The sequence below is a fragment of the Rattus norvegicus genome, chromosome 16 (assembly GCF_036323735.1).
Source record: "Rattus norvegicus strain BN/NHsdMcwi chromosome 16, GRCr8, whole genome shotgun sequence".
NCBI classification, from domain to species: domain Eukaryota; kingdom Metazoa; phylum Chordata; class Mammalia; order Rodentia; family Muridae; genus Rattus; species Rattus norvegicus.
Window position 1 is genome coordinate 23,357,451 of NC_086034.1, and position 25,101 is coordinate 23,382,551.

General features: G+C 44.4%; 1 protein-coding gene across 1 annotated transcript; it reads right to left on the minus strand.

The window, feature by feature from the left end:
- Positions 1 to 1,089: 1,089 nt before the first annotated feature.
- Positions 1,090 to 23,943, minus strand: LOC134482349 (mucin-3B-like). The gene is made up of 3 exons (XM_063275841.1): positions 22,661 to 23,943; positions 11,329 to 11,751; positions 1,090 to 11,175 (listed from the first exon to the last, which is right to left on the minus strand). Exons 1-3 carry the CDS (start codon positions 22,661 to 22,663, stop codon positions 1,789 to 1,791), a joined length of 9,813 nt encoding a protein of 3,270 aa, XP_063131911.1. The 5' UTR covers positions 22,664 to 23,943; the 3' UTR covers positions 1,090 to 1,788.
- Between the last annotated feature and the right edge of the window lie 1,158 nt (positions 23,944 to 25,101).

Here is a 25,101-nt window from a genome sequence, read left to right on the forward strand (position 1 = left end):
ATGGTCATGGAAGGCATATGGATGTATGAAAGGAGCTGATTAAGAAAGGAGATAGAAAGGGATAGGGTCAGGCAGGGTTCAGTGTGGGAAGGAGGAGGGAACCATGATAATGAATGGAGATCTGTAACTTGTAAGGGTGTTGAGTGAGGGTACAACCTCAGAGAGAGAGACAGAGAATGGGATAGGGGAGGCACACAAGAATCAGTGGAGGTTGTGAATCATAGCCTTGGGGATACAGAGCCTGGGGTGACTGGCTCTTCTAGCTACGCAGCAAGCCCACTGGAGCAATTCGAACATCAACCCAACCACAAAACTTTAAATCCAATTTTTTTCCTGTCTACAGTCAATGAAGGAACAGGGCTGGAGGAGAGACTGAGGGAAAAGCCAACCACCAGCCTACCCAACTTGAAACCCATCGCATTGTCAAGCAACAGTCCCTGACACTATTAATGATATCCTGTTATGCTTGCAGACAGAGTCTAGCATAGGCTGTCCCATGAGAGGGTTCACCCAGAAGCTGACTTAGATGAACACTCCCAGCTAAAATTGGATGGATCTTGAAGACTGTCATGGAAAAATAAGTGGAAGGATTGCAGTCCCTCAGACGATAAGAACGCCACAGGAAGACTAACCAAATCACCTGACCTGGACTCTTAGGGCTCTTAGAGACTGAACCACCAACCAAAGAACATACAGAGGCTGGTCCTAAGCCTCCACACACATAGGTAGGAGATGTGCAGCTTGATCTTTGTGTGAGTCCCAAACAATTACAGCATGGGTTATCCTAAAGGATGTTGCCTGTATGCAGAATAGGTTCTTCTAGCTAGATTGTGTCCTAGATTAGTCTCACAGAGACTTCATGTTCCAGGGTGGGAAGATAACCAAATGGCCCCTACCCACTGAGAGGAGAAGGAGAGTGGGGCACAAGGGAACAATTATGGGAGAGGCTGACAGGGAGGGGGCAGTGAGCAGGATGTAAAGTAAATAAGTAAATATTAAAATTGAAAATATTAAAATTGAAAATAATTGAAAAAAGTTTCCAGGAAGCATCACATGGCACAACTGAGACTCCAATGAAACAATCAATTTTTACTTCAGTCTACAATCAGACTGAACATTTTATTTTAAAATTTATATATATGATCAATTCTCCCACACAGACTGTGTTTTGATATTCCAATCGATCCTGGAGGAGCATCAAGGGTCTAGGGATCAGGAGCCGCAGCCACTAGAAGAAAAAGAAGAATTATTAACAGTATCATCAGGCACATCTCTGGTGATATTGTCATGCCCAGCATCAACAACATCAGTGTCATTATCATGTAGATATCAATGTAGACATATCAATGTAGAGAGAAACAGTGAGAAGGTGGATGCTTCTCTTGTTATTTTTAATCTCAGAAGTTGCTTCTTTTGGAATGTTGCGGTCAAAGGCTATGCTAACTTCAGAAGTCAGAGTTCAGAATGACAGCGATAAATAGACAATAACATTTAACAGGAAGTTTTCCCGGCTTAGTCATTCAGGAAACACATGTTTTCACTGGAAGTGACAATAATCTCCTCATTCTAGAATAGGAAACATCCAAGTAGGAAAAAATATTACCTGGTCAGTTGTATTTCTCTAAACTGGATTTGTTACATTATGAAAATTATTTTCTATAAATTGAGAAAAATAAAGTTTTCAGGTTCTAGGTTATGCGTAAATAGCCCTATAGAAGTATGAAATTTATTAACAAAAGAGACCTAGGTTTCTAGTAAAACAATCTTAATCTATTTTAAGCTACTATTTTAGTTTAACTTACCTGGTCCGACTCTCTTCTTAGTGGGAGCTCCTTGGCCATTTTCTTCATGCCATGCTTGTTGAATTTGGATTTTCATCCATGTTATGATGGATAAGAGTGAGGATATAAGCCATATGAAGAGCAAAAAAGGTATGCGTGGTATCTCTGTTGCCCGAAGATATCCACTCTCCCTGAGAAGGATCAAGCTGTGGTTTATTGGTTCAGCTCGTGCGGAAGCATGAAAAATATCCTCAGCACCCTGAGTAGCAGGCAGACCTTCTTCTACGTCAGGAGTAAAAGAAGATTCCTCATCTGAAGTAGCAGAATCAAATATTTCTTCTTCACTAAGGGATATCAAAAGAGTCAGGTTAGTCATTTGAATGGAGTCAAGGGAATAACAAGTGCAGGAACCAGGAGTGGGCTCTGGGTCAGCATGGGGTTTGTACCTTGTACTCTCCTTGTAAAGAGGTAAATCAACTACATAATCCAATCCAATGTGACTAGCTGGTCCTGAGTCATGACTCTCAACTAACACACTACTGTCAGCAGCACATGTAACAGACAGCCGAGGTTCAAGAGCAGCCAGACAGTCAGCAACAATGGCAGGATCTGTAGGCTCAGCATCAATAGCAGCCATACTGTCAGCAGGGTGGGTGGACATACTGGACTCAGGCTGAACAGCAGGCAGACAGTCAGCAGTACTGGAGCAATTAGTATGTTCAGGCTCAACAGCAGTCAGAATGTCAGCATGGTGGGTGGCCATAGTTGGCTCTGGCTCAGCAGAGTCCAGACAGTCAGCAGCTTTGGTGGAATTAGTCAGTTCAGGCTCAATAGCTACCAAACTGTCAGCAGGGTGTGGGGACATAGATGACTCAGGCTGAACAGAATCCAGACAGTCAGCAGGGTGGTTTGACCTAGTTAGCTCAGGCTGAACAGTAGCCAGACAATCAGCAGCTTTGGTGGAAAAAGTAGGCTCAGGCTCAACAGATGCCAAAGTGTCAGCAGGCTGGGTGGACATGGTTGGCTCAGCCTTGAGAGAAGCCAGACAGTCAGCAGCTTTATTGGCATGAGACAGCTCATGCTCAAGAGCAGCCAGACTGTCGGAACGGGGGGTGGGCATAGCTGGCTCTTGTTCAATAGAGTCCAGACCGTCAGCAGCATTGGTAGAATTATTATGTTCAGGCTCAACAGCTGCCAAACTGTCAGCAGGCTGGGTGGACATGGTTGTCTCAGTCCCAACAGAAGCCAGACAATCAGTAGCATTGGTGGAATTAATCAGCTCAGCCTGGAGAGAAGCCAGACAGCCAGCATCTTTGTTGGCATGAGACAGCTCATGCTCAAGAGCAGCCAGACTGTCGGCACGGTGGGTGGACATAGCTGGCTCTGGCTCAACATAGGCCAGGCAGTCAGCAGCACTGGAGGATTTAGTCGACTCAGGCTCAAGAGCAGCCAGACAGTAAGCAGCATTGGTGGAATGTGTAGGCTCAAGCTCATCAGTAGCCATATTGTCAGCAGGGTGGGTGGACATAGTTGTCTCAGTCCCAACAGAAGCCAAACAATCAGAAGCATTGGTAGAATCAATTGACTCAGCCTTCTGAGAAGCCAGACAGTCAGCAGTGTTGTTGGAATTAGTCAGCTCATGCTCAAGAGCAGCCAGACTGTCGGCACGGTGGGTGGGCTTAGCTGGCTCTTGTTCAACAGAGTCCAGACCGTCAGCAGCATTGGTGGAATTATGTTCAGGCTCAACAGCTGCCAAACTGTCAGTAGGCTGGGTGGACATGGTTGTCTCAGTCCCAACAGAAGCCAGACAATCAGTAGCATTGATGGAATTAATCAGCTCAGCCTTGAGAGAAGCCAGACAGTCAGCATCTTTGTTGACATGAGACAGCTCATGCTCAAGAGCAGCCAGACTGTCGGCACGGTGGGTGGACATACCTGGCTCTGGCTCAACATAGGCCAGACAGTCAGCAGAATTGGAGGATTTAGTCGACTTAGGCTCAAGAGCAGCCAGACAGTAAGCAGCGTTGGTCGAATTTGTAGGCTCAAGCTCATCAGTAGCCATATTATCAGCAGGGTGTGTAGACATAGATGACTCAGGCTGAACAGAGTCCAGACAGTAAGCAGGGTGGTTTGACCTAGTTAGCTCTGGCAGAACAGTAGCCAGAAAATCAGCAGCTCTGGTGGAAATTGTAGGCTCAGGCTCAACAGCTGCCGAACTGTCAGCAGGCTGGGTGGACATGGTTGGCTCAGCCTTGAGAGAAGCCAGACAGTCAGCAGCTTTGTTGGCATGAGACAGCTCATGCTCAAGAGCAGCCAGACTGTCGGCATGGTGGGTGGACATAGCTGGCTCTGGCTCAACGGAGTCCAGACTGTCAGCAGCATTGGTAGAATCATTATAGTCAGGCTCATGAGCAATAGGAATATCAGCAAGGTGGGTAGACATGGTTGTCTCAGACCCAACAGAAGCCAGAATATCAGCAGTATTGGAGGAATTAGTCGACTGGGGCTCAAGAGCGACCAGAAAGTAAGCAGCATTGGTGGAATGTGTAGGCTCAAGCTCATCCGTAGCCATATTGTCAGCAGGGTGGGTGGACATAGTTGTCTCAGTCCCAACAGAAGCCAAACAATCAGTAGCATTGGTAGAATCAATTGACTCAGCCTTCTGAGAAGCCAGACAGTCAGCAGTGTTGTTGGAATTAGTCAGCTCATGCTCAAGAGCAGCCAGACTGTTGGAACGGTGGGTGGGATTAGCTGGCTCTTGTTCAACAGAGCCCAGACCATCAGCAGCATTGGTGGAACTATTATGTTCAGGCTCAACAGCTGCCACACTGTCAGTAGGCTGCGTGGACATGGTTGTCTCAGTCCCAAAAGAAGCCAGACAATCAGTAGCATTGATGGAATTAATCAGCTCAGTCTTGAGAGAAGGCAGGCAGTCAGCATCTTTGTTGGCATGAGACAGCTCATGCTCAAGAGCAGCCAGACTGTCGGCACGGTGGGTGGACATACCTGGCTCTGGCTCAACATAGGCCAGACAGTCAGCAGCATTGGAGGATTTAGTCGACTCAGGCTCAAGAGCAGCCAGACAGTAAGCAGCGTTGGTCGAATTTGTAGGCTCAAGCTCATCAGTAGCCATATTGTCAGCAGGGTGTGTGGACATAGATGACTCAGGCTGAACAGAGTCCAGACAGTCAGCAGGGTGGTTTGACCTAGTTAGCTCTGGCAGAACAGTAGCCAGAAAATCAGCAGCTCTGGTGGAAATTGTAGGCTCAGGCTCAACAGCTGCCGAACTGTCAGCAGGCTGGGTGGACATGGTTGGCTCAGCCTTGAGAGAAGCCAGACAGTCAGCAGCTTTGTTGGCATGAGACAGCTCATGCTCAAGAGCAGCCAGACTGTCGGCATGGTGGGTGGACATAGCTGGCTCTGGCTCAACGGAGTCCAGACTGTCAGCAGCATTGGTAGAATCATTATGGTCAGGCTCATGAGCAATAGGAATATCAGCAAGGTGGGTAGACATGGTTGTCTCAGACCCAACAGAAGCCAGAATATCAGCAGCATTGGAGGAATTAGTCGACTGGGGCTCAAGAGCCGCCAGAAAGTAAGCAGCATTGGTGGAATGTGTAGCCTCAAGCTCATCAGTAGCCATATTGTCAGCCGGGTGGGTGGACATAGTTGTCTCAGTCCCAACAGAACCCAAACAATCAGTAGCATTGGTAGAATCAATTGACTCAGCCTTCTGAGAAGCCAGACAGTCAGCAGTGTTGTTGGAATTAGTCAGCTCATGCTCAAGAGCAGCCAGACTGTCGGCACGGTAGGTGGGCTTAGATGGCTCTTGTTCAACAGAGTCCTTACCGTCAGCAGTATTGGTGGAATTATGTTCAGGCTCAACAGCTGCCAAATTGTCAGTAGGCTGGGTGGACATGGTTGTCTCAGTCCCAACAGAAGCCAGACAATCAGTAGCATTGGTGGAATTAATCAGCTCAGCCTTGAGAGAAGCCAGACAGTCAGCATCTTTGTTGGCATGAGACAGCTCATGCTCAAGAGCAGCCAGACTGTCGGCATGGTGGGTGGACATAGCTGGCTCTGGCTCAACATAGGCCAGACAGTCAGCAGCATTGGAGGATTTAGTCGACTCAGGCTCAAGAGCAGCCAGTGTGTCAGCAGGGTGATTGGACATAGTTGGCTCTGGTTCCACATCAGGCAGACTGTCAGCAGGGTGGGTGGACATGTTTGGCTCAGGCTCAAGGTCAGCCAGACAGTCAGCAGCTTTGGTAGAAGTATTATGTGCAGGCTCGTCAGCAGTCAGAATGTCAGCAGGGTGGGTGGACATAGTTAGCTCTGGTTCCACATCAGGCAGACAGTCAGCAGGGTAGGTGGACATAGTTGGCTCTAGTGCAACAGCAGCCTGAAAGTCAGCGGCATTGGTAGAAATAGTCCGATCAGGCTCAAGGTCAGCCAGACAGTCAGAAGTGTTGTTGAAATTGGTCAGCTCAGGCTCAAGAGCAGCCAGAGTGTCAGCAGGGTGGGTGGACATAGTTGGCTCTGGTTCCACATCAGGCAGACTGTCAGCAGGGTGGGTGGACATGTTTGGCTCAGGCTCAAGGTCATTCCGACAGTCAGCAGCTTTGGTAGAAGTATTATGTTCAGGCTCGTCAGCAGTCAGAATGTCAGCAGGGTGGGTGGACATAGTCGGCTCAGGCTCAACAGCTGCCATACTGTCAGCAGGGTTGGTGGACATAGCGGGCTCTGGTGCAACAGCAGCCCGACAGTCAGCGGCATTGGTAGAAATAGTCGGATCAGGCTCAAGGTCAGCCAGACAGTCAGCAGTGTTGTTGGAATTAGTCAGCTCAGGCTCAAGAGCAGCCAGAGTGTCAGCAGGGTGGGTGGACATAGTTGGCTCTGGTTCCACATCAGGCAGACAGTCAGCAGGGTAGGTGGACATAGTTGGCTCTAGTGCAACAGAAGCCTGAAAGTCAGCGGCATTGGTAGAAATAGTCGGATCAGGCTCAAGGTCAGCCAGACAGTCAGCAGTGTTGTTGAAATTGGTCAGCTCAGGCTCAAGAGCAGCCAGAGTGTCAGCAGGGTGGGTGGACATAGTTGGCTCTGGTTCCACATCAGGCAGACTGTCAGCAGGGTGGGTGGACATGTTTGGCTCAGGCTCAAGGTCAGCCCGACAGTCAGCAGCTTTGGTAGAAGTATTATGTTCAGGCTCGTCAGCAGTCAGAATGTCAGCAGGGTGGGTGGACATAGTCGGCTCAGGCTCAACAGCTGCCATACTGTCAGCAGGGTTGGTGGACATAGCGGGCTCTGGTGCAACAGCAGCCCGACAGTCAGCGGCATTGGTAGAAATAGTCGGATCAGGCTCAAGGTCAGCCAGACAGTCAGCAGTGTTGTTGGAATTAGTCAGCTCTGGCTCAAGAGCAGCCAGAGTGTCAGCAGGGTGGGTGGACATAGTTGGCTCTGGTTCCACATCAGGCAGACAGTCAGCAGGGTGGGTGGACATAGTTGGCTCTGGTGCAACAGCAGCCTGAAAGTCAGCGGCATTGGTAGAAATAGTCGGATCAGGCTCAAGGTCAGCCAGACAGTCAGCAGTGTTGTTGAAATTGGTCAGCTCAGGCTCAAGAGCAGCCAGAGTGTCAGCAGGGTGGGTGGACATAGTTGGCTCTGGTTCCACATCAGGCAGACTGTCAGCAGGGTGGGTGGACATGTTTGGCTCAGGCTCAAGGTCAGCCAGACAGTCAGCAGCTTTGGTAGAAGTATTATGTGCAGGCTCGTCAGCAGTCAGAATGTCAGCAGGGTGGGTGGACATAGTCGGCTCAGGCTCAACAGCTGCCATACTGTCAGCAGGGTTGGTGGACATAGCGGGCTCTGGTGCAACAGCAGCCCGACAGTCAGCGGCATTGGTAGAAATCGTCGGATCAGGCTCAAGGTCAGCCAGACAGTCAGCAGTGTTGTTGGAATTAGTCAGCTCACGCTCAAGAGCAGCCAGACTGTCGGCACGGTGGGTGGACATAGCTGGCTCTGGCTCAACATAGGCCAGACAGTCAGCAGCATTGGAGGATTTAGTCGACTCAGGCTCAAGAGCAGCCAGTGTGTCAGCAGGGTGATTGGACATAGTTGGCTCTGGTTCCACATCAGGCAGACTGTCAGCAGGGTGGGTGGACATGTTTGGCTCAGGCTCAAGGTCAGCCCGACAGTCAGCAGCTTTGGTAGAAGTATTATGTGCAGGCTCGTCAGCAGTCAGAATGTCAGCAGGGTGGGTGGACATAGTCGGCTCAGGCTCAACAGCTGCCATACTGTCAGCAGGGTTGGTGGACATGGCAGGCTCTGGTGCAACAGCAGCCCGACAGTCAGCGGCATTGGTAGAAATAGTCGGATCAGGCTCAAGGTCAGCCAGACAGTCAGCAGTGTTGTTGAAATTAGTCAGCTCAGGCTCAAGAGCAGCCAGAGTGTCAGCAGGGTGGGTGGACATAGTTGGCTCTGGTTCCACATCTGGCAGACAGTCAGCAGGGTAGGTGGACATAGTTGGCTCTGGTGCAACAGCAGCCTGAAAGTCAGCGGCATTGGTAGAAATAGTCGGATCAGGCTCAAGGTCAGCCAGACAGTCAGCAGTGTTGTTGAAATTGGTCAGCTCAGGCTCAAGAGCAGCCAGAGTGTCAGCAGGGTGGGTGGACATAGTTGGCTCTGGTTCCACATCAGGCAGACTGTCAGCAGGGTGGGTGGACATGTTTGGCTCAGGCTCAAGGTCAGCCCGACAGTCAGCAGCTTTGGTAGAAGTATTATGTTCAGGCTCGTCAGCAGTCAGAATGTCAGCAGGGTGGGTGGACATAGTCGGCTCAGGCTCAACAGCTGCCATACTGTCAGCAGGGTTGGTGGACATAGCGGGTTCTGGTGCAACAGCAGCCCGACAGTCAGCGGCATTGGTAGAAATAGTCGGATCAGGCTCAAGGTCAGCCAGACAGTCAGCAGTGTTGTTGGAATTAGTCAGCTCTGGCTCAAGAGCAGCCAGAGTGTCAGAAGGGTGGGTGGACATAGTTGGCTCTGGTTCCACATCTGGCAGACAGTCAGCAGGGTATGTGGACATAGCAGGCTCTGGTGCAACAGCAGCCTGAAAGTCAGCGGCATTGGTAGAAATCGTCGGATCAGGCTCAAGGTCAGCCAGACAGTCAGCAGTGTTGTTGGAATTAGTCAGCTCAGGCTCAAGAGCAGCCAGAGTGTCAGCAGGGTGGGTGGACATAGTTGGCTCTGGTTCCACATCTGGCAGACAGTCAGCAGGGTAGGTGGACATAGTTGGCTCTGGTGCAACAGCAGCCTGAAAGTCAGCGGCATTGGTAGAAATAGTCGGATCAGGCTCAAGGTCAGCCAGACAGTCAGCAGTGTTGTTGAAATTCGTCAGCTCAGGCTCAAGAGCAGCCAGAGTGTCAGCAGGGTGGGTGGACATAGTTGGCTCTGGTTCCCCATCAGGCAGACTGTCAGCAGGGTGGGTGGACATGTTTGGCTCAGGCTCAAGGTCAGCCCGACAGTCAGCAGCTTTGGTAGAATTATTATGTTCAGGCTCGTCAGCAGTCAGAATGTCAGCAGGGTGGGTGGACATAGTCGGCTCAGGCTCAACAGCTGCCATACTGTCAGCAGGGTTGGTGGACATAGCAGGCTCTGGTGCAACAGCAGCCTGAAAGTCAGCGGCATTGGTAGAAATAGTCGGATCAGGCTCAAGGTCAGCCAGACAGTCAGCAGTGTTGTTGAAATTAGTCAGCTCAGGCTCAAGAGCAGCCAGAGTGTCAGCAGGGTGGGTGGACATAGTTGGCTCTGGTTCCACATCAGGCAGACAGTCAGCAGGGTGGGTGGACATAGTTGGCTCTGGTGCAACAGCAGCCTGAAAGTCAGCGGCATTGGTAGAAATAGTCGGATCAGGCTCAAGGTCAGCCAGACAGTCAGCAGTGTTGTTGAAATTGGTCAGCTCAGGCTCAAGAGCAGCCAGAGTGTCAGCAGGGTGGGTGGACATAGTTGGCTCTGGTTCCACATCAGGCAGACTGTCAGCAGGGTGGGTGGACATGTTTGGCTCAGGCTCAAGGTCAGCCAGGCAGTCAGCAGCTTTGGTAGAATTATTATGTTCAGGCTCATCAGCAGTCAGAATGTCAGCAGGGTGGGTGGACATAGTCGGCTCAGGCTCAACAGCTGCCATACTTTCAGCAGGGTTGGTGGACATAGCAGGCTCTGGTGCAACAGCAGCCTGAAAGTCAGCGGCATTGGTAGAAATCGTCGGATCAGGCTCAAGGTCAGCCAGACACTCAGCAGTGTTGTTGGAATTAGTCAGCTCAGGCTCAAGAGCAGCCAGAGTGTCAGAAGGGTGGGTGGACATAGTTGGCTCTGGTTCCACATCTGGCAGACAGTCAGCAGGGTAGGTGGACATAGCAGGCTCTGGTGCAACAGCAGCCTGAAAGTCAGCGGCATTGGTAGAAATCGTGGGATCAGGCTCAAGGTCAGCCAGACAGTCAGCAGTGTTGTTGGAATTAGTCAGCTCAGGCTCAAGAGCAGCCAGAGTGTCAGCAGGGTGGGTGGACATAGTTGGCTCTGGTTCCACATCTGGCAGACAGTCAGCAGGGTAGGTGGACATAGTTGGCTCTGGTGCAACAGCAGCCTGAAAGTCAGCGGCATTGGTAGAAATAGTCGGATCAGGCTCAAGGTCAGCCAGACAGTCAGCAGTGTTGTTGAAATTCGTCAGCTCAGGCTCAAGAGCAGCCAGAGTGTCAGCAGGGTGGGTGGACATAGTTGGCTCTGGTTCCACATCAGGCAGACTGTCAGCAGGGTGGGTGGACATGTTTGGCTCAGGCTCAAGGTCAGCCCGACAGTCAGCAGCTTTGGTAGAATTATTATGTTCAGGCTCGTCAGCAGTCAGAATGTCAGCAGGGTGGGTGGACATAGTCGGCTCAGGCTCAACAGCTGCCATACTGTCAGCAGGGTTGGTGGACATAGCAGGCTCTGGTGCAACAGCAGCCTGAAAGTCAGCGGCATTGGTAGAAATCGTCGGATCAGGCTCAAGGTCAGCCAGACAGTCAGCAGTGTTGTTGGAATTAGTCAGCTCAGGCTCAAGAGCAGCCAGAGTGTCAGCAGGGTGGGTGGACATAGTTGGCTCTGGTTCCACATCTGGCAGACAGTCAGCAGGGTACGTGGACATAGCAGGCTCTGGTGCAACAGCAGCCTGAAAGTCAGCGGCATTGGTAGAAATAGTCGGATCAGGCTCAAGGTCAGCCAGACAGTCAGCAGTGTTGTTGAAATTGGTCAGCTCAGGCTCAAGAGCAGCCAGAGTGTCAGCAGGGTGGGTGGACATAGTTGGCTCTGGTTCCACATCAGGCAGACTGTCAGCAGGGTGGGTGGACATGTTTGGCTCAGGCTCAAGGTCAGCCAGACAGTCAGCAGTGTTGTTGGAATTAGTCAGTTCAGGCTCAAGAGCAGCCAGAGTGTCAGCAGGGTGATTGGACATAGTTGGCTCTGGTTCCACATCAGGCAGACTGTCAGCAGAGTGGGTCGACATGTTTGGCTCAGGCTCAAGGTCAGCCAGACAGTCAGCAGTGTTGTTGAAAGTAGTCAGCTCAGGCTCAAGAGCAGCCAGAGTGTCAGCAGGGTGGGTGGACATAGTTGGCTCTGGTTCCACATCAGGCAGACAGTCAGCAGGGTGGGTGGACATAGTTGGCTCTGGTGCAACAGCAGCCTGAAAGTCAGCGGCATTGGTAGAAATCGTCGGATCAGGCTCAAGGTCAGCCAGACAGTCAGCAGTGTTGTTGGAATTAGTCAGCTCACGCTCAAGAGCAGCCAGACAGTCAGTAGCATTTGTAGAATTTGTTGGGTCAGGCTCGGCAGCATCCAGGCTGTCAGCAGTAGAGGTGGAAGCTTCACGATCAGCAGTATCCTTAGGAATAGAATTTCTATGCTCAGAAGACACCGCATAGAAATTATCTGTTTTATATTTTTCATCCTAAAACGAAAATTAGCAGTGATACTTTTGATTGAAAATTTACTGATTTTATTCATTCTATCACCCTTCTGATAATGTCAGAACCTGGATTCATAGTCCCCAAACTATTTGTGTATTCTGTCGAAAGTTAGCACGACATTCAGTGACATTCAGTGAAGTCTGCTTCCTGTCTGCTTGAGTAATTGGCCCAGAGTTTTTCAAAGTCTTTACTGTGGATCTCTTTAGGTTTATACTTAGATTTCTTCTGCTCTTTGCTACCTGAAGTCATTTTTCCTTGTAAGATGGAAATATATAAATAGAAAGGACAAAATGTGACTCTTGGCCTCTGATGTTTTGCTCTACTCTTCCTCTAAATAGTGATTTTGTAATATTCTCTTTCCTTCATATTCTATGGTTCATTCTGCACTGTTTCTCTCTAAAACTCTCCAAGTAAAAAGGCCACCTCCCTCCCTCCGCCCCTCCCTCCCTCCTCCCTCCTCCCTCTCTCTCTCTCTCTCTCTCTCTCCCCCCGTCTTTTTGTACTTTCTGCTGCACTACCCCTCAAGTAGCCACTTTTCTTATTTCTTCGTGAGAGAGATGGGAATATTCTTTATACCAAATCTTTCTCTGGATAATCACCTTCTCTTTCATGCAATTACGCATCACTTTTAAACGAGGTACTTCATTCTATAAACTAAGGTTACATTGATTACTTAGCATTAAGGGTGGGTACTAAGGAAATGTCTACATTCCAGTTTGAGAGATTAAAGGTCTGTGCAAAGGCTGAACCACAGCAATTAGTAGAAATTTGTTTATAAGTAAACAACGCAATCTGGGAGGAGGGCACAGTATCGTCAACTATTCTGTAACATCATGACTATTGCTACACTTACAGGATGTATATTAAGACCTCATCCAGCACCTCTGTGGTGGCTTGAATGTCAACAGCCCCATAGGCTCACATTATGCTTGCTGTGCAGAGCGCTGAATTATTTTCAAAAGGAGTAGGTGGTGGGGCTGTTTTGTAGTAAAACTGTTGCCAGGATGAGGTTTAAGATTTCAATAGAGAGACAGAGCTGGAAACAGAGTAGAACAACAGTGCTTTCTTTTGGCATCTGAGACACTGCCAGAACCTGAAGGGACTGACCATATAAACAGTTCTCTACACCCAAATCCTGTGGGAGGGAGAGCTAAACCTTCAGAGAGGCAGACATGCCTGGGAAACCAGAAGAGACTGCACTCTGCACACATTACTGACTCCAGAGGAAAACACCAAACGCCATCTGGAACCCTGGTGCACAGAAGCTCCCAGAAAGGGCGGCTCAGAACTTCCTGGTGGCTGCCGCCGCGGAGAGCTCATAAGCAACACCCCATGAGCAACCTTGAGCCTCCGGATCACAGGTAAGACCAACTTTTCTGCTCCAAGTGACCTGCCTGGTGAATTCAGGGCACAGGCCCACAGGAACAGCTGAAGACCTGTAGATAGGAAAAACTACACGCCCCAAAGCAGAACACTCTGTTCCCATAACTGGCTGAAAGAAAACAGGAAAACAGGTCTACAGCACTCCTGAAAAACAGGCATATAGGACAGTCTAGCCACTGTCAGAAATAGCAGAACAAAGTAACACTAGAGATAATCTGATGGCGAGAGGCAAGCACAGGAACCCAAGCAACAGAAACCAAGACTACATGGCATCATCGGAGCCCAATTCTCCCACCAAAGCAAACACAAAATATCCAAACACACAAGAAAAGCAAGATCTAGTTTCAAAATCATATTTGATCATGATGCTGGAGAACTTCCAGAAAGACGTGAATAACTCCCTTAGAGAACAAGTAGAAGCCGACAGAGAGGAATCGCAAAAATCCCTGAAAGAATTCCAGGAAAACATAAATAAACAAGTAGAAGCCCATAGAGAGGAGTCACAAAAATCCCTGAAAGAATTCCAGGAAAACACAATCAACCAGTTGAAGGAATTGAAAATGGAAATAGAAGCAATCAAGAAAGAACACATGGAAACAACCCTGGAAATACAAAACCTAAAGAAGAGACAAGGAGCTGTAGATACGAGCTTCACCAACAGAATACAAGATATGGAAGAGAGAATCTCAGGAGCAGAAGATTCCATAGAAATCATCAACTCAACAGTCAAAGGTAATGTAAAGCGGAAAAAGCTACTGGTCCAAAACATACAGGAAATCCAGGACTCAATGAGAAGATCAAACCTAAGGATAATAGGTATAGAAGAGAGTGAAGACTCCCAGCTCAAAGGACCAGTAAATATCTTCAACAAAATCATAGAAGAAATCTTCCCTAACCTAAAGAAAGAGATACCCATAAGCATACAAGAAGCCTACAGAACTCCAAATAGATTGGACCAGAAAAGAAACAGCTCCCGTCACATAATAGTCAAAACACCAAACGCACAAAATAAAGAATATTAAAAGCAGTAAGGGAAAAAGATCAAGTAACATAAAGGCAGACCTATCAGAATCATACAGACTTTTCGCCAGAAACTATAAAATCCAGAAGATCCTGGACAGATGTCATACAGAACCTAAGAGAACACAAATGCCAGCCCAGGTTACTGCATCCTGCAAAACTCTCAATTAACATAGATGAAGAAACCAAGATATTCCAGGACAAAACCAAATTTACACAATATCTTTCTACAAATCCAGCACTACAAAGGATAATAAATGGTAAAGCCCAACATAAGGAGGCAAGAGATACCCTAGACGAAGCAAGAAACTAATCGTCTTGGCAACAAAACAAAGAGAAGAAAAGTGCACAAACATAACCTCATATCCAAATATGAATATAACAGGAAGCAATAATCACTATTCCTTAATATCTCTCAACATCAATGGCCTCAACTCCCCAATGAAAAGACATAGATTAACAAACTGGATACGCAACGAGGACCCTGCATTCTGCTGCCTACAGGAAACACACCTCAGAGACAAAGACAGACACTACCTCAGAGTGAAATGCTGGAAAACAACTTTCCAAGCAAATGGTCAGAAGAAGCAAGCTGGAGTAGCCATTCTAATGTCAAATAAAATCAATTTTCAACCAAAAGTCATCAAAAAAGATAAGGAAGGACACTTTATATTCATCAAAGGAAAAATCCACCAAGATGAACTCTCAATCCTAAATATCTATGCACCAAATACAAGGGCACCTACATACATAAAAGAAACCTTACTAAAGCTCAAAACACACATTGCACCTCACACAATGATGGTAGGAGATTTCAACACCCCACTCTCATCAATGGACAGATCATGGAAATAGAAATTAAACAGAGACCTAGACAGATTAAGAGAATTCATGAGCCAAATGGACTTAACGGATATTTATAGAACATTCTATCCTAAAGCAAAAGGATATACCTTCTTCTCAGCTCCTCATGGTACTTTCTCCAAAATTGACCATATAATTGGTCAAAAAACGGGCCTCAACAGGTACAGAAAGATAGAAATAATCCCATGCATCTTATCAGACCACCATGGCCTAAAGTTGGTCTTCAATAACAATAATGGAAGAATGTCCACATATACGTGGAAATAAAACAATGCTCTATTCAATGATAACCAGGTCAAGGAAGAAATAAAGAAAGAAATTAAAGATTGCTTAGAATTTAATGAAAACGAAGGTACAACATACCCAAACTTATGGGACACAATGAAAGCTGTGCTATGAGGAAACTCATAACGCTGAGTGCCTGCAGAAAGAAACAGGAAAGAGCATATGTCAGCAGCTTGACAACACCCCTAAACGCTCTAGAACAAAAAGAAGCAAACACACCCAGGAGGAGTAGAATGCAGGAAATAATCAAACTCAGAGCTGAAATCAGCCAAGTAGAAACAAATGGACCATAGAAAGAATCAACAGAACCAAGAGATGGTTCTTTGAGACAATCATTAAGATAGATAAACCCTTAGCCAGACTAACTAGAGGACACAGAGAGTGTGTCCAAATTAACAAAATCAGAAATGAAAAGGGAGACATAACTACAGATTCAGACGAAATTCAAAAAATCATCAGATCTTAGTATAAAAGCCTGTATTCAACAAAACTTGAAAATCTGCAGGAAATGGACAATTTCCTAGACAGATACCAGGTACCAAAGTTAAATCAGGAACATATAAACCAGATAAACAACCCCATAACTCCTAAGGAAATGGAAGCAGTCATTAAAGGTCTCCCAACCAAAAAGGGCCCAGGTCCAGACGGATTCAGTGCAGAATTCTATCAGACCTTCATAGAAGACCTCATACCAATATTCTCCAAACTATTCCACAAAAATGAAACAAACGGAGCACTACCGAATTCCTTCTATGAAGCCACAATTACTCTTATACCTAAACCACACAAAGACCCAACAAAGAAAGAGAACCTCAGAACAATTTCCCTTATGAATATCGACACAAGAATACTCAATAAATATCTGGCAAACCAAATCCAAGAGCACATGAAAACAATCATCCACCATGATCAAGTAGGCTTCATCCCAGGCATGCAGGGATAGTTTAATATACGGAAAACCATCAACGTGATCCATTATATAAACAAACTGAAAGAACAGAACCACATGATCATTTCATTAGATGCTGAGAAAGCATTTGACAAAATTCAACACCACTTCATGATAAAAGTCCTGGAAAGAATAGGAATTCAAGGCCCATACCTAAACATAGTAAAAGCCATATAGAGCAAACCAGTTGCTAACATTAAACAATATGGAGAGAAACTTGAAGCAATCCCACTAAAATCAGGGACTAGACAAGGCTGCCCACTCTCTCCCTACTTATTCAATATAGTTCTTGAAGTTCTAGCCAGAGCAATCAGACAACAAATGGAGGTCAAGGGGATACAGATGGGAAAAGAAGAAGTCAAAATATCACTATTTGCAGATGATATGATAGTACATTTAAGTGATCCCAAAAGTTCCACCAGAGAACTACAAAAGCTGATAAACAACTTCAGCAAAGTGGTTGGGTATAAAATTAACTCAAATAAATCAGTAGCCTTCCTCTACACAAAAGAGAAAAAGCTGAGAAAGAAATTAGGGAAATAACACCCTTCATAATAGATCCAAATAATATAAAGTACCTCGGTGTGACTTTATCCAAGCAAGTAAAAGATCTGTACAATAAGAACTTCAAGACTCTGAAGAAAGAAATTGAAGAAGACCTCAGAAGATGGAAAGATCTTCCATGCTCATGGATTGGCAGGATTAATATAGTAAAAATGGCCATCTTACCGAAAGCAATCTACAGATTCAATGCAATCCCCATCAAAATACCAATCCAGTTCTTCAAACAGTTAGAAAGAACAATTTGCAAATTCATCAACAAAAAGCCCAAGATAGCTAAAACTATCCTCAACAATAAAAGGACTTCAGGAGGAATCACTATCCCTGAACTCAAGCACTATTACAGAGCAATAATGATAAAAACTGCATGGTATTGGAACAGAGACAGACAGATAGACCAATGAAACAGAATTGAAGACCCAGAAATGAACCCACACACCTATGGGCACTTGATTTTTGACAAAGGAGCCAAAACCATCCAATGGAAAAAAGATAGCATTTTCAGCAAATGGTGCTGGTTCAACTGGAGGTCAACATGTAGAAGAATGCAGATCGATCCATGCTTATCACCCTGTACAAAGCTTAAGTCCAAGTGGATCAAGGACCTCCACATCAAACCAGATACACTCAAACTAATAGAAGAAAAACTAGGGAAGCATCTGGAACACATGGGCACTGGAAAAAATTTCCTGAACAAAACACCAATGGCTTATGCTCTAAGATCAAGAATCGACAAATGGGATCTCATAAAACTGCAAAGCTTCTGTAAGGCAAAGGACACTGTGGGTAGGACAAAACGGCCACCAACAGATTGGGAAAAGATCTTTACCAATCCTACAACAGATAGAGGCCTTATATCCAAAATATACAAAGAACTCAAGAAGTTAGACCGCAGCGAGACAAATAACCCTATTAAAAAATGGGGTTCAGAGCTAAACAAAGAATTCACAGCTGAGGAAGGCGAAATGGCTGAGAAACATCTAAAGTAATGTTCAACATCTTTAGTCATAATGGAAATGCAAATCAAAACAACCCTGAGATTTCACCTCACACCAGTGAGAATGGGTAAGATCAAAAACTCAGGTGACAGCAAATGCTGGCGAGGATGTGGAGAAAGAGGAACACTCCTCCATTGTTGGTGGGAAAGCAGACTGGTGCAACCATTCTGGAAATCAGTCTGGAGGTTCCTCAGAAAATTGGACATTGAACTGCCTGAGGATCCAGCTATACCTCTCTTGGGCACATACCCAAAAGTTGCCCCGACATATAAAAAAGACACGTGCTCCACTATGTTCATAGCAGCCTTATTTATAATAGCCAGAAGCTGGAAAGAACCCAGATGCCCTTCAACAGAGGAATGGATACAGAAAATATGGTACATCTACACAATGGAATATTACTCAGCTATCAAAAACAATGACTTTATGAAATTCATAGGCAAATGGCTGCAACTGGAAAATATCATCCTGAGTGAGGCAACCCAATCACAGAAAAACACACATGGTATGCACTCATTGATAAGTGGCTAGTAGCCCAAATGCTTGAATTACCCTAGATGCACAGAACAAATGAAACTCAAGACGGATGATCAAAATGTGAATGCTTCACTCCTTCTTTAAAAGGGGAACAAGAATACCCTTGGCAGGGAATAGAGAGGCAAAGATTAAAACAGACACAGAAGGAACACCCATTCAGAGCCTGCCCCACATGTGGCCCAATCATATACAGCCACCCAATTAGACAATATGGATAAAGCGATGAAGTGCATGCCGTCAGGATACGGATGTAGATCTCTCCTGAGAGACACAGCCAGAATACAGCAAATACATAGCCGAATGCCAGCAGCAAACCACTGAACTGAGAACGGGACCCCCGTTGAAGGAATCAGAGAAAGAACTCGAAGAGCTCGAAGGAGCTCGAGACCCCTTATGAACAACAATGCCAAGCAACCAGAGCTTCCAGGGACTAAGCCACTACCTAAAGACTATACATGGACTGACCCTGGACTCTGACCTCATAGGTAGCAATAAATATTCTAGTAAGATCACCAGTGGAAGGGGAAGCCCTTGGTCCTGCTAAGACTGAACCCCCAGTGAACGTGATTGTTGGGGGGAGGGCAGCAATGGGGGGAGGATGGGGAGGGGAACACCCATAAAGCAGGGGAGGGGGAGGGATTAGGGGGATGTTGGCCTAGAAACCAGGAAAGGGAATAACATTCGAAATGTAAATAAGAAATACTCAAGTTAATAAAAAAAAAGATTTCAATAGACTGGTGTCATTTCCACTAAGTTCTCTCTTTCCTGTGTAGGTCAAGATGTGATCTCTCAGCTGCTGCTTCATCGTCATGCTTGTCTGCCTGAATCATGATGGTGATTTCTGTATCCAATTTAACCAAGAGACCCACTTCACACCATCTCTTTCTTCTAAACATTTTCTTTCCCATGATATTTTTTACAACTATAGAAAGTGACTAACATAAGCATCAGCTAGTTACAATAAGAGTGTATTTAACAGAGTCTGAAGGATTCATTCAAAGCTGTGAAGTGGTGTTACCCAGGGGATTTGGTCACAAAATGTGTTATCAAATTCCATAAAGCTAGCTTAGATAGGATGCCCGGAACACTCGTTGATTTAAATAGATAAATTCAGGAAGTTGGGCTTGTGAATGGGTTTGATGCTGCATTGTAAATGGGAAGCCTCATTGACTCATACTGCATAAGAAATAAGATCTTCACATGTTTGTTCTTCCTTACACCTCAGGGAAACCCATAACATGGCAGTCTACTTTTGACTTTCAGTGCCAGGTTTGAGGATGATTTACGTTTCTTACTTGCAAAACTGACACGTCAAACATTCTCTGCATCAACAAGCAATATATCACAGAGAAGATTCAACAGAACAGGTGAAGGAGGACTGTTGATCAAAGAATAATGTTGAAGAAGCATGCATTTCCTCTTAGTGTTCACACTATTAAAATGGATCATGAGAGAATTTAAGTTCCTTGGATTTCCTGAGAAAGACAGACTTGAATATAGCAAACCATGGGGTATGTTACACACATAGTCATGTTTTCATATGCAATGTGTTACCAGACTACTTATCACTACCCCATTGAACCATCTGGCTGGCAAATATGCATATACACATGTGTGTGCACTTATACGCATGTATGTATTTGTAACTACATATGTGTACGTGAGAAGATGTGTATACATGCATATATATGCAAGTATATGTATATATGTATATATATGTATATATATTTACTGCTTTTAAAATAAAAGGAGAAAGATTGGTGTATAGCCGTTTAGAATAAAAATGAAATGTAGTAAGTGTGAATTTCTCATTCATGTGATCTTTTTCTTTCAGCCAAACTAGGCATCACCTTTGAAATGTGCCTGTGTCATTGTAAATCCTGCTGGCTGTACTTGTTTATAATGACTTATACCTGGTATTCCGCTAGCATGGGGTAGAGAACTGGTATTAACTAGCTAAGGTCTTTCATTTTTTTATTTTATACTCATTACACTGCATTTCCCATGTAGTCTTGTGGGAAGTCTTGTGTTCGTTTGGTTTTATTCAAATTTAACATCAGAAATGATGTTTAGTTTTACTTCAGTGACATTTATTCCTTGGAAGAATGGAAACTACCTTTGTCTTAGTTGTCTCTGTAAGATCCCACTGCTGTAATGATATTGTGGATTGTATTCTAATCATGGGCATATAAAATTTAGTTACTATATTCATCACCATTATTTGTACATTCCATAGCATCATAAAATTCTAGTTAGGATAAAATGTGTTTGCATTAGAAATTTTAGTTTAGAAAATTCTAATGACTTTTCACTGCAATAGAAGGTGATTGCCGAGTGAATTTCTGTTTATTAAAGTACCTGAGTTCTATGTCTTTGCTAAGTTCTTCCTAGAATAAAAATTACTCAGGTTCATCACCTGTAGTAGTTAATTGGAAACCAAATTGATCTAGGCATAAACGAAGAGCATTTGAGTTTGGTTTCTGTAAATTACAGTTTCTAATGATTCCATTATGTGTAATAATTATATCTGAACTTCCTCTTTCCTAATGATGAAATTAGAGGTCTAGAGGAAGGTAGTTAGCTACGTGTTGACAGTATGCAGTGGAGTAAGGAGTAAGTAGTGTGTGTAAGATCAGCAGACACACCCTTCTGCTTGCTTTGTAACTTCTGAAAGGGGATTTAAACAGGAAAGATGGCTGTTACTTTTGAATTTGTTTCTGTACTTTCTGTGACAAAATATCTGATGGGGAAAACCAGTCACTTATTTCAAGGAAGGAACAGGGAGGCCTGACTTTTGGCAGTACATTGTTGGTTCTCACATGCTGGTAGACCGGGAAGCAGATAACACAGTACTGGTACCACAAGTAGTCATAGCCATTAAAATCTACCACTGAAAACCTTCTGCTAGCAAGGCCAGACCCCGAAAGTTAAACAATCTCCCATCAGTGGCCAAGTGTTCAATCACATGAACTCCCATCTCTTTGTCTGATCCTCCCATGCACTGCTTAGCATTTGTGTTAATGTTAAATAACCCCCCCCCACACACACACACACACATGCAGAGTTTATCTACTGTTTGTCTGTTAATGCTAACCAAAGTGTAAATCATACTACCAATGTGATAAACCTACTTGGCAGCCTGACTGACAACTTGAATTTGATACCTGAGACTGGAAACAGAGGAAGGGAAAGATTGATTCATACAAGTTATCTTTTGATACCTACAATTCAACTTACATTCTCCTACTCCCCAAATAAATTAAGTACAGAATGTCCTTGAACTGACAGAGACCATCCTGCCTGATTTATGAGTTCATGAATTAACTGTGTACACAAACATACCCAGCCTCCTGTTGTGGGCACCCCGCCTATAAGTACTTTGGACTTCATTGGGTAAAACCAGAATGCTGAGGTCCTGTCCAGGAAGTTAAGAAATATCAGAAGACTGACTTCTTATTTCCCCTGACGATAAATTTAATCTTTTTGCCTATCAAACATATTAAATCTGTGTGCTGGAAAAGGGGCTGAGATGTTTAAAACATTCATTGCTCCTCCAGGACACCTGGCTTTGCTTTGTAAAACACATAATATTGGTTGACAAAATTCTGGAACAACAAGAACAAAGGATGAAATGACCTCTTCTGACTTTTGTGGGAAGCACACGCACATGGTATACAGACAGAATACACGCAAAACATTCACACACATAAAGTCAGTCAATCCAAAGTAAATGAAACACAACTATGGTGGTTGCTTTCATGTTTACTGTACCTATTTCCAGGAGCATGTACTATTTGGTTTCTGTATTTTTATGAGTTCTCCTCAGTGAGTTAAAAACATGCTCATTTTCTGTTTTTTCTTCTGTTTCCATATCTAATTTACTATTATTACATTTTATGACAGTGATTCTCAACCTGTCTGTCATACCCTATTGGAGGAGGGCATAGAACAGTCTCACACAGGTTGGCAAAGACCTTCTGAAAATACCAATACGACATTACAGTTGATGATATTTTCAATTTGACACTGATGCAGTAGCAACAAAACAGTTGTATGATTGGGAATCACCACAGCATGAGGAACTGTATTAAAGGTCACAGCATTAGGAAGGTTGAGAAGCACTGCCTAATGCATTGACTGGCAAGGAGTGAGGATATGGAGAGTGTGAAGGGAATGCTCAAGGCTGATCTTTCTCTACTTGTTCACTACTTGCACTAGGAAGGCATAGGCACAAACACCCATCACTCCCCTTCACAAAAGGAAATAGGTTACTTCTCAAATTAGGGGTATTACCATTATGGATTTTTTTGCTTTCCATACATCAGGTACTGGCTCTCCTCGAGAACACACATAAACTCCAGATTTTCTAAAAATGTTCTGGATCTTCTTAGGTATTATATGGAATTTACTTCCCGATTCTCCCTGCAATGCAGAGAAGAGAGTTTACTTTTTATTTGGTCTCGAAATTAACTCTATTCTTTTAGGATGCATGCTTTCAAATCAACAATGTTCTGTAGGAATTACAGGATATTGACACATGAAAATCAAAATTATTAAATATAAAATATCTCTTATATGCCTATTTACAACTTAATAGGATACCATCAAGAAGTTAAAATATTTATGCTAGCCTAGATTAAGAGAAAATCATTAACTGACAAACTTGACCTTGTTCTTGTTGAGACTAAGCTTAATTCACTATCAGTCAATTATTCTGCTTCTAGTTTAAGATGATTATTAATATTAATGAGGCCCCTTCTAACAGTCTTACTCTTCCATTGTGGGGAATCACAAAATGCACATTTTTCATTTACAAATAAATGGCAATTTAATTGCTAGCACTGTCCATACCATAGAACCGGTGAAACTGCTTTATAGAAACACATTGGTCCACTGAGTCACATTCAAAAATCATTAAATTGCCACTCTTCATTCACACAGCCCCTCACTATAGGGCTATAGGTTATATAGAAACAGGTTTCTTAACCTTGAGCAGCTCACAGTGATAAAGCATCCTCAGACTGGATATGGAAATATCTAAGTAAAGCACTACAATATTTTAACTGTTTGAATGTGGCACAAAGAATATAAGTTTATATTATTTTAAAATCCATAAAGAAGAACTTAAATGGAAATATACAGTAATTGACTCCCTGCATCTAAAAATGCTGGATAATTGGGAAAAACACTTGTTTTTCTAGATGAAGAGCTTTCAACATACCCTCATAGAATCAAATAGAAAATGCTCTATTCTCATAAGACAAATTTGATGAACATATTACAAACTGCTACATAGCCACAATTTCTCCTTAGTGTAAATACACATGAAATAGAGAAACCAAGGAGATTCTCTCATACAGGATCCTAAAATAGCAGTGTCCAAAGGTAGATAAAAATTGCATGCATTTTCCTGAGGGTAAAGTCACTTAGGAGATTCATGGATTATAGAAATGTCTGGACTTACTAAGAAGTACTTATTATATATAAGTATACAGTAGCTATCTTCAGACACACCAGGAGAGATCATCAGATCTCATTATAGATGGTCGTCAGTCAACATGTGGTTGCTGGGAATTGGATTCATCAAGACCTCTGGAACAGCAGTCAGTGCTCTTTTTTTTTTTTTTTTTTGGTTTTTTTTTTTTTTTTTTTTTTTTTGGTTCTTTCAGTCAGTGCTCTTAACCACTGAGCCATCTCTCCAGCCCAGGAAAACCGATATGGGAGAGGGTGAGGGGGAAGGGATGGGGGCTCATGGACCGGAAACCAGGAAGGGGAAAAACATTGGAAAAGTAAGTAAAGAAATATATATAATAAAAATTTTTTAAAAAAGAAATATTATGGTCTAGTAACAGTCACATTTTAAAATCAGTCGAACATGTACTCATTTCTGCAAACAATACTTGTCAAACATCAGACATCTTCTATTGTACGAGGACTGCGCTCAGTCTTCCACTCACTATGTCTTTTGAGTCCATTCTCTTATTGGCCACCACTACCCACAAGGACTTACTGCTCACTTACAGTTTGTAGAAATCTCCACATCTACAATGTGGACTCCCTTGAGCAATCTTTCCATATAAAACTGGGATAGTTACACTATTGCTGAATTGTAACAAAATTCATAAGAAAATTAAACTCACAAAGAAGAATTTTACCTTCACAGAGGAGGTAGAGCTGACATTATCCACATTCACACACCTAGGAACAAGAAAGGAGGGCTTGTCAGGGAGCCTTTAGAATAACAGCATGCAACATTCTTCCAACCTTGGTTTTGTGGCTCAATCCCTTCTTCATGAATAAGAAACCCAGGCAAACTATCCAGTAAACTTCAGGGGATTCTCTCTCACCACCTCCTGCCTCACCATAAGTGCCCCAGGATTCAGATGCACATGAGATCCTCAAGACCTCATGTGGATTCTGAGAATCCAAACTTCCATTCTCACAGACTCATGGCAAGCACTTTATCCACTGAATCATCTCCCTTCCTAAGGATGTTTGTCCATAACTCATGCTGTGTGGGAGATAATTGTTCAGCTTGTGATTATAGAAGAAATAAAGAAGCTGAAATTGGAGTACACAGAGGCAAAGAGAATGTCAGGTTCTGAACATTATACTTTTTACAGATTAATTTATTGTAAAATGCACAGATTCTTACCATGGTGATGTTCCTGTAAGTCTCTTACCAGCTTCTAAAGAGGGAAGCAAAATTTGTCACAAAACAACTATAGGAAACA